At 41.1% G+C, this 14,538-nt stretch overlaps 1 protein-coding gene across 1 annotated transcript; it reads right to left on the bottom strand.

The window, feature by feature from the left end:
* Positions 1 to 216: 216 nt before the first annotated feature.
* On the bottom strand, positions 217 to 6,325 carry LOC118775535 (transmembrane protein 272-like). The gene is made up of 5 exons (XM_036525495.1): positions 6,208 to 6,325; positions 2,168 to 2,251; positions 1,858 to 1,908; positions 1,214 to 1,420; positions 217 to 763 (listed from the first exon to the last, which is right to left on the bottom strand). Exons 2-5 carry the CDS (start codon positions 2,229 to 2,231, stop codon positions 552 to 554), a joined length of 534 nt encoding a protein of 177 aa, XP_036381388.1. The 5' UTR covers positions 2,232 to 2,251; positions 6,208 to 6,325; the 3' UTR covers positions 217 to 551.
* Positions 6,326 to 14,538: the final 8,213 nt, after the last annotated feature.

Genomic DNA, 14,538 nt, shown 5'->3' with positions numbered 1-14,538 from the left:
ACACATATCAAATATCCAAATTCACACACAGAATAAAATAAGTTTCTTTTCCAGGAAAATTAGTTTTGTGATCATTGCCTCCAGTACAGCTAATAAAGAGGGGAATGAAGAGATAGTGTGAGGTACTGCACCAAAACCATGTAGCCTACAATAATATGATGTCAAGCAATATACAAAAATGAAAGACACTCCAGAAATTGTGCAAAAAACGTGGAGAGATTATTTGTGAGAGAGCCAAACAATTTCAGGTATGAGACATGTTTACAAAGACAGCTGGCGGAATACATGCACATACATATGCGTGTGAGTGTATACATTATGTGAGTTTCAGTGGTACCCAATCCTGTCCCGGGAGGACAGCTATCCAGGTTATCCTTCTAATTCTGCACTTCAACCACATGTTGCTTTCAGTAACAAAGTCAGACCTCTCTCTGGTGTGTAAATAATGGTAAGAGAGTTGAAAAATATGTTGATTGTGACCATCCAAGGTCAGGATTATATACCCCTGATTCCCGAGGTAAAGGAGGGAACCCCCCCTCCCGCCCCCCTGCTCACACATCATCACTGTACCCACTCCCAGGCCCCCCTCTCCCAAACAGGCACATGCAGATGAGCACACAGCAGCCCACAGTCATCAGCACCCCCACCAGAATGTACACCAGCGTGGTCGTCCAGAAGGCAAACAGGTAGAGCGTCTTGTTGCAATACAGCTCGAAGGGGTTGTCGTAGTTGGGAGGATATATGGAATAGATCCACACGTTGCCTGCATTATGGAGAAAAAGAGGCCATAGGATCAGAATGCAAAGTCCAATGACACAACTTTTTTGTCTGTTGGTAACCATATCTCCCACCCCCCACCCCACGCCACATACACACACGCACACGCACACGCACACACACACACAAACAAACACATACACATGCACATGCACACACACAAACACACAAACGCACAAACGCACACCACACACACACACACGCATATACACACAAGCCCACACACACACGCACATGCACTAACAAACAAACACACACAAACGCACACCACACACACACGCATATACACACACAAGCCCACACACACACGCACATGCACACACAAACAAACACACACACACACGCATATACACACAAGCCCACACACACGCACATGCACAAACAAACAAACACACACATGCACAAACAAACAAACACACACACACATTTTTCTCACCAGCAATGAACCAGCAGAAAATGAAGAGGGACATGAGGGAGTTCCACGCGGTGCAGAGGCTGCTGAAGGGGCCCTGATCCGCGTCCTCTGTCTCCTGGGCACAGGGCAGGCAGGACAGCAGCGTCAGGGCGATGGTGCACACGCCCATAACCACCAGGTAAATGGGGATGAAGGTCTGCTGGGTGCACTGATTCATGTAAGTCACCCCTGTGGGCAGAGGACGGAGGGGCAGGGAGTTAGAACAGAAAAAGGTTATTATGCTGTGATACACTGCAGCCTTCTTTAAATATTCCCTGAGAACATTAAAGTCGGTTCGCAGATGCTCTTATCCAGAGCAACTTACACAGGTTACAGTTTTTACATGTTGTTCATTTATACAGCTGGATATTTCACTTTGTGAGGCAATTGTGGGTTAAGTACCTTGCCCAAGGGTACAGCAACAGTGCCCCAGTGTAGAAACAAACCAGCAACCTTTTGGTTACGAGCTGTGTGCTCTTTACCACTATGCTACACTGTCGTCCCAAAGAAACACATATAAATGAATATATGCAATGTAATGTATGCAATGTGTAAAATGCCTGTGGGATTCCCCCTCTCGCATCGTTGTCCAGCAGTGTGGTAACATGGCAGAAGAACATACTCACCCAAAACAATCTGAGTGATGGGTATGGCAACCACGATCAGTTTGGAGATCACTGGAGGATGAAAGAGAGACAGCGGGTCACATATGGTTTATCCTGCACGCACCATTGTCCTTAACCATGTGCTTCAACATCTGGGTCATAAGATATTCCTGTTACGTATTTTTCCCGGGTGTGCGCTAAAGCGAATCTGACCCTTTTGTAATGTGACAGACATTGTTTAATGACAGTTATATATTCATACAAAAATTAGCATGCAAAAGTTGTATGTAAAACAGTCCAAAGTCAGGTAAATTTGCTGTAGATGGTTTACCTAACACAGGTGTACTGGCTTTTGGAGGCTGCCGAATGTTCTGAAGTAGACGACTGTCCTCCATTGTGACTGACACAAAGACACCTGCAGGGGGCGACAGTGGGTCAAAATGGTCAGAAGTGTGTAGGGTAGTGACTGTAAAAGTCAGGATCTAAAACAGGTGTGGACAGCCTGCAACCCTAGACTCCTGGGGAGAATAAGAAACAATTACAACAATTAAAAATATCTGATTAAAACTATGGGTAAAAACATTATTGTGGGTCCTGCGAAATATGTTAACTCCCACAATAGTAGAATTACATAAAGACAAACATACAAAGACCAACACGAGGATGCTTTCGAACAATGAATGTTAAGATGATTCTGACCATCTTGCTAAAAGGATAAAAACATTGGAACTGTTCTATATGTTCACTAAAACAGCCAAAATAGCCTCATTCCCCAAATGTTGAGTGTAAAATAAAAGATTCCACATAAACATGAATATACAGTTTGGTTGATTAATAAAAATATCTGACAAGTACAATAAATGAATAGAGTATTAAAATTTTGAGAATTTATTTTCACCATGGCCCTTTGACAGCCCTAAATATAAATAGTCTCTTTCAATTAAATACTTTTATATTTACATACCTTTTTTGTATAATACTTTATAGTTTGCATGTTGGAAATTTTCTGACAAATGCATCTACCCACAAGCACTACAAAAAGCCTATGCATATGCTATGTTGTTGTATACTGTATAGAGACATGGCAAGAAAAGGAAAAATATATAGGTTCTTTGAATTAAATATTTTTATATTTATATTACTTTCACAAAATACTCTACAAAAAGCACTAAAACGGCCTAGAATATGCTATGCTATGCCTAGGCCTATGTTTCAGGAAAGCACATGCCTTGCTTGTGACATTACCTATGGTCAAAAATACGTCTGGAGACCACATCTGAGAAAAATGGCAAATATTTATTGAACAAGTGACCATTCATTCACGATTCACTTTTGAAAAATGAATTGAATGTGCATATTTAGGAAGATATTAAACACATGTCAGCATGTATCTAGCAAAGTCTGGGCATAGACACATCTACAGTCCACACTAAACGAGTGTGACAAATGATAGATAAATGAGTTTGTGCTGACACAGTTGAGTAAAATTTGAGATGATCCAGCAATGCTGCTTAACGTTCTGCAGTGTTACACGCATTCCTGGCTATGACAACAAACTGGGGTACAAATGTGCGTGCAGGTCACACCCAAAATATGTCAAATCTCAGGTAAATTAGTGCTTGCTTAAATACATTACTGAAAGCAGCTCTATGGCTAGTCTAACAAACTTGAACTGGACATTACAGGCTACTTAAATGTGCCTTCAGACAGAGGCAGAGGAAGCCAAAATTAGTCTGATATATTCATACAATAAAATTTAGTATTCAGTACAGAAACAGTCTATCTTTTTGCCCTGACGTTGTTTCAAACTAAAATGATGGATACTGCAGAAATGCTTTCAGAAATACCTTCTCGCCATCATTCAGTCCCTCCTCTGCCCTCTCTCTAAATTTCTTTATATTTCGTCCACGGCCTCTCATTTTATTTTCTTTCTCATTTTTCAATCTCTCCTAACATCTCTTCCTCTCTTCACGAAATACCTCTTTATTGAGGTCAAAGTGGATTCCTCCTCATGTGATACAGGCTACAGTGTACTGCCATTACACAGAAGATTTCAGAGCTGTTTTCATATCACTGATACAGAATACTACAACAGTACCAAAGTTCTATCTAATACATCCTGTACTACCCTCTGACTCCAAAGTGGAGGATAGTTAAGAGAGATATTACTGGCAAATAGTTGAACTTTAATAACACAGCACTAAGCTGGAATGCACCTAAAGCTGTCCGGACAGTTCTGTGGTCCTTTCGACATCTCATATGATCTACTGCTGTTGCTTCCTTTTCACAATATGCTAATTATGATCACAAGATTATACCACAAAGTAGGCTGAATGTAAAATTCTGAATGTTTTATTTTTTTCATTTATGTATACATATTAATCTATCACTATACAGTCACTTTACAGTGGAAGAATGTGGAAGAAACTGAAAAATTATATGATGTACACAGATAACGTAAGATACAAAATAGGAACAATGGCATCTACAACAAATAATGATAGAACAGAATATGGAAACAAGGCCTTATCTAAACGAATTAATTGCTTTCGTGTTAATAAATAACACAGTGTATTATAAATTAATAACTTAACAGTAGTTGTAAAAAATGCTATTTTGATTGATGTAATAAAGTTATACATGTAATTATAATTATAGTATTTGTATAATTATTATAATATGGTTGAGACAGTGCCATTATTCAAGATAATATGTTGAGTATTAGTACACATGAACCGATATCCATTATGTGTACAAACTAGAAATACGTAGTGAAACCTCCTTTACATTTAAGAAAAATAATGTCATCAATATGTGCAGTGTTTCTTTCTTACTGTGCTCCAGTATTAACCTCTGATTGACCAAGAAAGGAAAAAAATATATTGTCTGCCAAGAAAAACTCCCCCAAAATTATAATTTTTCCATATTTCTGACTCTTTCTTCAGTTGAGCTCTGTAAATACAATGATGGAACTATTAATCTTTAGTATGCACATACGGAATAGCAACCCGATCCAAACCAACACCAGAAACCAGTCTAACGTGCTCTAGCAACTAGCCCTTGTAACAATTTTACAGTTGATCATAATGAAGATGGCCAATATTGCAATTATTTGTGGGTCAGAATATACACCTTACAAATTTCCACTTTCATTTGTTGTGCAAAGGCTGATTATCAATCATTCCATTAGAGAAGATTATTGTACATGGCATCACTGAAGTCAGTGATAGGCCAGATGATTCTTGAACCAATCTGCTATACTCATAGCATTACAGCAGCTATACAGCTGTGCAAATCAGCAATAATGGAAACATGTCAAGATCAAATAGCATACGTTATGTTTTACGCAAGTGATCTCTTTAGAATATATCCACATAAGCTAATTAAAATAAACTACAAAACATGTAAATCCAAAGCAAGTACTAATACTATCCCGTATAATTTTCTGTATTATTAATCCATACAGCTGCAAATAGGTTAGGGTTAACGTTACAGTTTACAGACACAGCGTGATCGGTCAGCTAAGGACAGACAGGAGCGAGTAGGCCTGTTACGGAATTGTATGAATAATATATTTTTATTGTTCAAGATAACGTCGACAATGTCAGTACTTCGATCTTGAAAATGCACGCAGGTTTACAGTCTTAGAATTTCTTCCCGTCACATGATTAACTGCTTTTCGTGTCAAATTTGCGAGTTGCGAAACGGTCAGTAGTGCAGGAAGTCCAAATGCTTGTAGTGGAATAGTTTATTGTTGGAAATGTTGCGATGCTTAATTTGTGTTCAAACGAGAAAATAACTTGCGTGTGTCCGTTTCATGGTGCCATAACACAAATAATAATTTCAGGACAGCCGTGAAACAAGCCAACGAAACTTTACTGTTGTCCATGAAATTAACAGACTAATATATCAACGTGTATACACAGTCAATCAGCGAAGACGCAACGTTACACCGTCTATATTTATTCGACGTCGTCGTGTGTCGGTTCATTTTAGGTGAAGGTTTGTTTCTGAGAATCGAAGAAAACTAACTCACACCTCCTATTTCGTCCACCATGAGTAGCCCCACGAACAACACAGGCTGCCATGGTTGAACAACCCCGCAAACAGTGCATCCACAAAATCATGAGCTCCTATTTTATCACGTACCTCCAAAATATATTTTGTTATGCCTTCGTCTATATTAATATATTACGTATTACAACAGCATAGTTGCATATCGAGCTACATCACTTCTTACCAACAGTTAGCCTACCGGACAGACGGCAACTCGTATAACTCAGCGATGAACATTGGGTCTATGTGTCTATCTACAACAACAACAAAAAAAAAAACAACTTTAGCAACAATATAATTCCCATAGAGTCTTACCAGTCGCAGACAACCGAATATACTCCTCGGAAGCCACTGGGAACTGGAGAAAACCACTTTGCACCAGAAAACGAAAGTAAATAAAGATTGGAGCTGGGTTCGGCAGATCAGGACTGACAGCCAGCCAACCGCCTAATTCGAATGCACACTTCCTCTCCCTCGAGATATCAGGCGAAAAGGAAGCAACAAGAAATAATCTGACAAATCTTAAATGTATGTTTTTTTCATCGAATACATATATAACCAAGATAGGCGGGCGGAAAATGCGTATGAATCACATTAAAGTTCTGTTTAATTTGCCCTTTTATATAGAAACTATACCAAACGCGCCAGAAAATTAATCAAAATGGAAGTCATACATAAAAAGTGTGAAATTGCGTGTTAATACCATAAGACCATGCGTGTTAAGTCCATAACACTACAAGCCAGTACAAAATTCAACACAACTCGGAATTCACAACATTGATGTTCCCTGACATTGACAATGAAGGCATTGAAAGTATAAAATATATATTACTGTTCACTTTATCATTTATTCATATGTTCACAGTATTCACATATAATTCTATGACGTGAAAATAAAAAAGTTCAAACTTTAAGCACAGTTCAAACATACTGGCTCATGTAGGTCATTCAAGGTAGAGATGCTTATGCATATGTTTTAAAAAATTCAAAGGAAGGGGTTGCCATTATAATTCTCAAACATACGGTCTGGACAGTCCAGGCTCTTTCTCTGAAACAAAATATAATTCCATATCACTAAATGGCAATGAAAAAGGATTACTTATTATGCCTCTAAGATTTTTTCCTTCCACTGTACTTTGTCCTCCTCTCCTGTGAGATATTTTCTGTACTCGGCTCCTCCCCCACCGTGGTGACTGCTTCAGCCTCCCCACTGAGCTCCAAGTTGGTCCACATCCCCCTCAAGCTCACAAAATCCCTACATGCCCTACACACAATGCTCAGAACAGCAGAGGCAGCTGACTTCTCCATGATTGTCTAGAAGTTCCAGAGCTCAAATTCACAGTCACAAAAAATGTAGCAACAGTGACATTAGTTTTATTACATTATTGGCATTTAGCAGACACCCCTATCCAGAGCAGCTTATATCAGTTGTAGATTTTTTTAACAATGTTATCCATTTATACAGCTGGATATTTACTGAAGCAATTGTGGGTTAAGTGCCCAAGGGTACAGCAGCAGCTCCCCAGCAGGGAATTGAACAAGCAACCTTTTGGTTACAGGTCCTGCTTCTTAACCACCACACTGCTGCCCCACCAATATGAGAAAAGAGCTGATTAATACAGTTACAATGACATACCATTGCCAGGAGCAGAGCCAGTAATGAGAAAGGCCCTCGCTTAAGGATTATTACAGAGAACTATCTAAAAATGTGGAATCAATTAAAATAATTGTTTGAATAACTCATGAAAGGGTGAGAGGGTGCGCACACACATGTCTGTGTGGGGGAGACAGAGAAGACTGGAAAAGAACCTCATTTTATCTCACACCTACGTTGATGATATTACATACTAAAACACCTGTCTAGAACGGATCATGCTATTAACATCTGACCTTGCATATGCCAAGCATATAATTTGTGTGAGGTTTCTTAATGGTTTCTTGCCGTCCTGTCTGTTGTTACAACGCCAAAGGCCAAACCAGGCAGAGAAATAAGTATCTTTTATGATCAATGTTTCCAAGGGGCAAGATAATCTATCTAGGCTTCTCACTTGAAAATGTACATAAGTTGTCCTCCCCATCCATCTGTCTCCTTCTTCTCTGTCAGTGTTCTCACACACTGCCCTTTCCTCTCTGAGGTGCTTACAGTGCCTCTCCCCGTCTAATGACTGGTAAAGGAGCTCCCCCTTTTTCCCCACGAACCTGTGTTCTTTACAGTCCTCATTGAGAGGAATCTTAGTGAGGGGAGTGTACTGGCATCTGGACTTAGTGAATTCCAACTTCACCCCAGACTCCAAAAGGGGTGTGCGTGTGCGTGTGCGTGTGTGTGTGTGTGTGTGCAAAGAAGGGAGAGGGAGGAGCACTGGTCTCAGGTCAGGTCACTAAATGATAGATGTTTAGCTTGTACCAGAGCTTGTATCACCTGCTTCAGACCACAAAAGTCCTAGTATCCTACACAGTGAACAACGCCGTAGGCTTCGATACAGTTGATACCTCGCCAATCTGAGAGATCCTTACATCAAGCACATTGAGGCCTACATCAGTCAGCTTTGAAGCAGTTTGGTAAGACAGACCGACTAAATTTTTGGCATAGAGAAGTGAGACTTATAAACCGTAAAAAATGACACTGTGTATTGCAGCAGATGATGCTGATGAACAAAGCGCAATATACACGTTTGATTAAATAAAATTCACCGCATTTAATTCTAATAGTCCGTAACACCTTGGTTTAATATGGAGACTAGATTGCGATGGCCAACAATAAACCAAAACCAATTAAGCGGTAAAGAACTGAAATTGTGCTAATCAGGGTCCAAATCACCCTCGGGTGTTTTTCATTAACCGCCTACTTAGTCTGTGGTTGGGCGGTAGCCTACTGCGTTTTGCTACACGAATATCACTAGGGCAACATCAACGTAGGCCTAATTGATATACAGCAGCTAAGTCCTGATAGCTTCTGGGTATTTACAGCTTCATATCCCGAATTTGTATAATGTTCATGGAAAGTTTGGAATGGTTGTCTGCCAGGCTGTTGGTCATCTTGGTATTAGCGGAATGGTGTCGCGGTATACCGCTATCTTCTTACCCCTACGGCTATAGCATCCAGCAAAGACAATCAACAGGGCGTCCTCGGCAAAACGAACATCATCTTTCGCTGGCATACAGTCATCAACGCCAAGAAAACATTGCGAACACCAAGCAATATTCTCAGACAAAGGCTGTCACGGTGCAGTGTCACGAAGCTTGGATGGAGATCGTGGTGAAGGCGGATCTATATGGCACCGGCACTCTGATCGATGGAGCGGACCTGCGCCTAGGAGCGGAGACTCAACATAGCGAGGCGTGCAGAGCAAGACCGTCTGGCGCTGCACAGTACACCATTACTGCGGCCCTAAATAATTGTGGAACCAAGCATAAGGTATAATATTCTCTCATAGTCTTTAAATTAAATAGTCCCATAGTCTCCCATAGTCAGCAAATTCTTATAAAAACGATAAATTGGAATCTTTCGTGAAATGTGCATGGTGTATATCTTAATTTGCAGTAGCATACATTTCTTCACTTCAGACTATAGGCACCATATAAACTAACCTAACCATTCAGTTACAAATGTTTTCAAGAAAATGGTGTTGGTGTGACTATTAAGTCAATCTGTTATGCACTGTAAAGGGATCTATACTTACATGTTTTGCTTTGAGCTGTTAAATGTGTATATTGTAAGCCAAACATTTTAAATTAGGTAATGTGTTGCAAGAAGCAGCATGTGATTACTAGGCTTTCTGCTGGAGTAAATTCTTGGATCAAGGGGCCTCACTGCTTTGGAATGTTGTGGAATGCTTTATTATCTGGATAATTTTATTCTGATTAAATCAAATGGGTTTTGATTTTGCTGCTAGGAGAGAACACGGGGAGGACTTTACAAATGCCCTGGTGTAAGCTTTTTCAGAAGAGTTCTATCAATTTCACATCAAAGTCGCCTTGGTCATTTCTAGGTCAACGAAGACTCCTTAATCTACACAAACTTTCTAATTTATTCACCAGTACCCTCTGCATACGGCATCATTCGAATGGACAGTACTGCCATTCCAATAGAGTGTCATTACCGAAGGTATGTACAGTTGTCATGTCTTTGTATTTCATTATGGTGTTTTCGTTGTAAATGTGTGGGGAAAAATAGTTTCTTTTTGCTTCTCAGGAGGTATGGTGTGAGCAGCAATGTCCTGAAGCCAACCTGGATCCCTTTTCTATCCACTCAGTCTGCTGAGGATGTCCTGAAATTTTCCCTGAGGCTCATGGCTGGTAAATGGAGCCTGTGTGAGATATATATATATATATATATACATACACTGTTACTTGTCTGCCTTTAACTCATGTCTGCTTGTAGGTAACTGGCATACTGAGAGAGCCTCCAATGTTTACTACCTGGGAGATGTCATATACATCGAAGCCTCCGTCACCCAAGCCTATCATGTCCCCCTCAAACTTTTTGTGGACAGCTGTGTAGCCACTGTAGTCCCTGACAAGGACTCTGTCCCCAGATACGCCTTCATTGAGAATAACGGGTGAGAAATGGTTCTTGAGTTACCCCTCTTTAATTTGGAAGTCTAGCAGCTGACTTTTCCAACCTAATCTGCCATTCCAGGTGCCTGACGGATGCTAGGCTAACGGGCTCTAGCTCCCATTTCCTGCCTCGAATGCAGAATGAAAAGCTCCAGTTTCAGCTGGAAGCGTTCAGGTTCCGGCAGGAGACCAGGAGCGCGGTGAGAGCTCACTCGTGAAACAAGTTTTAAAACAACAGATCTTGCTGTCACTACATTTTGCGTTTAACTGAGCTGCCTCTGTCGTTCTGCAGCTTTACATCACTTGCCTCCTGAAGGTTTTTCCCGCCTTGCAGAGTGCGGAGTCCACACTTCGGGCTTGCTCCTTCATCGGTGGAAGGTGGGTCAGCTGGGTGACATCTTGGGCTGTGTTTCTGTGCTGAGGACTTGGTCCACGGAGGGCCACAGTCTGTGCTTGTTTTTCAGCTGATAATGAAGGTGTAGATGAACCCATTTAATATCACTTTGCTTGACATCCGCTCTTTTATTGTCATTTTTCTTCGACAACATGGCACTTACCATTGGTTTCAATATGAAGTGGGCTCAGTACAGCTGGGAAATCTCATCTTCAGAGTAGCCAATTATAGACACGTGGCTTTAAAAAGTCCTCGTTCTTCAGGGATATCAACAGGGACATTGGGGAAGTCAACAATTCACCCCTTTTTAGAATAAAGTCCAATTTCAGCTAATGTTTAGTTTTGACTTTGAGGTTTGTCAAGACATCAGGTCAGACAGGCTGTCTACACTACCATCAGCTTGTGATGCTGTAACTTCATTACTAGGAGCTAGTGTTGTCGATATCATTAGTTGTTTTTTTTTTTTTTTTTTTTTAAACGTTAACCAGCAAGGTGGCTCATTTGGCAAAGGTGCTTGTTTCAAGCACCTCCTGAATCCTGTTACTGAGTCCTGGGTTTGACACCCAGTGGGGCCGGTGAACTGAAATTTCATAATAACCTGTTTCCAAATGAAAGACGACAGAGCACATCGCAATGACCTGAAGATAAATTTGCAGATCCTTGAATAATTATACTACTACTCTCTGTATGAAATTGCAGGGCAGATAATTGTACATGGCTAACTTGTACAACCATTAATTACTGGTTTGGAATAAAAACTAGCACACTGACTCCCCAGGACTGACTTTTAGCATTCCTGACTTTGACCATGATCAAGTGTTCAAGGAGTGATATGAAAGTGGCCACAGCACTAAACTTATTTTGCACATCTGTCAGGCTACCAAATGATGACATGAGGTGATTTATTCCTCATCACTGTCCACTGTGATGGCCCTGTAATTTCTGTATGGAGAAGTAATGGATTTGAGCAATGCTCTTACAGCCTGCATTTTCTTAGTTATCGGGAGTTAGGATCAGAAGACTAGTCTGTTGCAATATTATTCAATATTGCAAAAGTTATCTTGATCCTTCTTCACATTTATGTAAATGCATATACGGCAGTGTGGTTTAGAAGATGCTTTGTAATAATAACTTCATCCAAAGTACTTCAGAAATATTCAGCTAAATAAATTCATCTGAAAATGTAACCCATGTAAGACTAGGACAGCTATGCAAATGAAATGTTGTACTGTACATTGCACAAAGAAATTGTCTGAAGGAATCTGTTTTTGAATTTTTGTACTTTTCAGGTGGCGTTCAGCAGATGGGAATGACTGGATATGTGACAGCTGTGAGATGGGTAACAGAATTGACCAATTTGTTAAGCCTGGTCACCATAGTGACCCCAGAGCCCATGGAAATCAGAGCAGACCTCTCAAACATGAGAACTTCTATACAAGTGGAATGGATTCCATGGAAGGTATGGCTTGCTAGTGCGTAGGAAGAGCCACCTTGAGGTTGACTTTTGGTAACTGAACTTTTGTTTTCAGAATGGGAAAAGGTAGCCACAGTAGGCCCCTTGGAAGTCCCTCCACACCAACAGACAGATCTCACCATGGTCCCAAGAAGCGGACAGGGTAGTAGACCAGAGGAGCATGGGGGTGTGTGGAATGAAATGGATGGTAAGCAATACCATCAGTATTGCAGTTTTTTGTGTAAACGCTTTGCAGATGTGTTAAGATGGCTTTATGACAACTAAAATCTGTCCTCAGAATCTGAAATGGAGATGATTCTTAGCCACATGGACAACGTGACAGAGCAGGAGGGTGGCCCAGTGGTACCTGCAACAGGCGAGGGAAGCGGCCCCCTGGCCCCTGCGGTAGAGGAGGGGGTCCGAGCTGTTTCTCCTGGAATAGAGGAGTGGGACAGCACTGTTACTCCCATAGCAGAGGGAGGCGACAGCAGTGTGGCTCACACGGTAAAGGAGGAGGGCAGCATCGCTGTCCCTGTGACAGAGGAGAGGAGTAGTTCCACTGATCCTGTGCTGGAGGAGGAGCAAAGCCCTGTGGCTCCAGCAGCTGAGGAGGAGCAAAGCCCTGTGGCCTTCCCAGGTGAAGAGGATGGTGCTGGACCTATGGAGTATGATGAAGAAGATGATGAAGGTATTGTTTCTTGAGCAACAGATTTTTAAATGAGCTTTGTGATAGCTGAAATCTGAACTGAAATCTGTTCTCAGAAAGGCAAATGGAGATGACCCTTGTTCCTCTGGTCCCCTTAAAAAAACTTGATGACCCTGTGACCCCTCACATGGAACAGGACGACAGCCCTATAGCCACTCCAGGTGAACCAGTTGATGGTAAATTAGTTGGGATTACATTCATTTTTGGAAGAATCAAACAAATGCAAAGAAATGTACTTTGATAAATCTAATGATATTTATGGCTTAAACACTGGTACCTGAAATCTGTTTAGAGTGGGGAAAGGAGACCACTGTAGGTCATACATGAGACCTTCCAGTCAAACAGGATAAAAGTCCTGCTATTCTTCCAGATGAACAACAGCAAGGTAGTGGACCTGTGGAATATGGAAGCTTCTGGAAAAGTGGACTAGATGACAAAAAAGGTATCATTTTGGCAAATCCATTGGCAAAATTCCACCATTACATTTGACATGCCTTTACACATCTTGGATATGTTCTGAGATGGATCAGTTGTCATTAAGTGTAAAATCCAAGGGCCTCATGCATCAATAATAGATAAGGGTTAAGGTAAATGTTTGGCTTGATCTTGACAGTGGTATAACAAGATTTGAAGTACTGTTTAGCATGAATAACGAAAACAAAGATCTGAATTTGATGCCAAAAAACACAACTTGCCTTACAATGCAGGGCACAGGGTGGCCTAATCTGCCAGTCATCATACCGGAGCTAATTCAAAGCTCACGGTGGACATCCCCCTCTTTTAATGCAAATCTGATATGGAGACATTAATTCTGATCCTCTGAGAATGTGAACTCTTGCAGTTGTGATAGTCAATTTGTGACATCACCTTGAGTGTTCTGGGGTGAGTTTTGTGAGAGGGTGAGGTGATTGAACACAGTGGCGTAAGAGACCTGTTAGGGTGACCATATGTCGTCCTTTTCCCGGACATGTCCTCTTTTTGGGACCTAAAAAATGCATCCCAAAAAGAGGACATGTCCGGGAAAAAGAGGACGTACGGTCACCCTACTGTTAGTAAAAATAAACTTTGCTCCATTCTCTCCCAGCCAGTGTCTGACAGTATTTATATTTTGTTAATCAGTATTGTTTTTAGTTTGTCATCTTTCCTTCAAATAAGAATCATTTTGACCCAACAGTTTACCTCAGGCTTTTTCTGGCACCAGATTGTCTCAGTGGTCCAGTCACTCCAACCTCTCAACTCCAGCCCTAGAATAATCAGTGTCAGGTCACATCACACATTGGCCATCACACAGTGTACAGATTTTCCTTTCCTTTAACCAGATAAAAAATATTTCTTCAGAGACCATCCCGAGACCTGTGATCCTTCCAAACAAAGATTATGCCAGTCCCATGGTCTTTGAAGAGCTAAACGGCACCATGGTCTTTCCACACAAAGAACATCCTAGTTTAGTGGTCTCTCCAAGCAAGGTGGAATCCACCAGCAACGTTGATCCAGGTGAAGCTCCAGATGAGGAGACTCCCTCCGACACCCCAGGTG

The sequence above is a fragment of the Megalops cyprinoides genome, chromosome 3, assembly GCF_013368585.1.
Source record: "Megalops cyprinoides isolate fMegCyp1 chromosome 3, fMegCyp1.pri, whole genome shotgun sequence".
NCBI lineage: Eukaryota > Metazoa > Chordata > Actinopteri > Elopiformes > Megalopidae > Megalops > Megalops cyprinoides.
Note: the sequence above shows the minus strand (reverse complement) of the source record. Positions and strands in the feature narration are given on the sequence as shown.

Coding starts and splice junctions, on each gene's coding strand:
- LOC118775535 (XM_036525495.1), bottom strand. CDS start 2,231: ATGGAGGACAGTCGTCTACTTCAGAACATTCGGCAGCCTCCAAAAGCC. Junction 1,909..2,167: donor AGCCAGTACACCTGTGTTAG/GTAAACCATCTA, acceptor TTCATCCTCCAG/TGATCTCCAAACTGATCGTG. Junction 1,421..1,857: donor CATCACTCAGATTGTTTTGG/GTGAGTATGTTC, acceptor CTCTGCCCACAG/GGGTGACTTACATGAATCAG.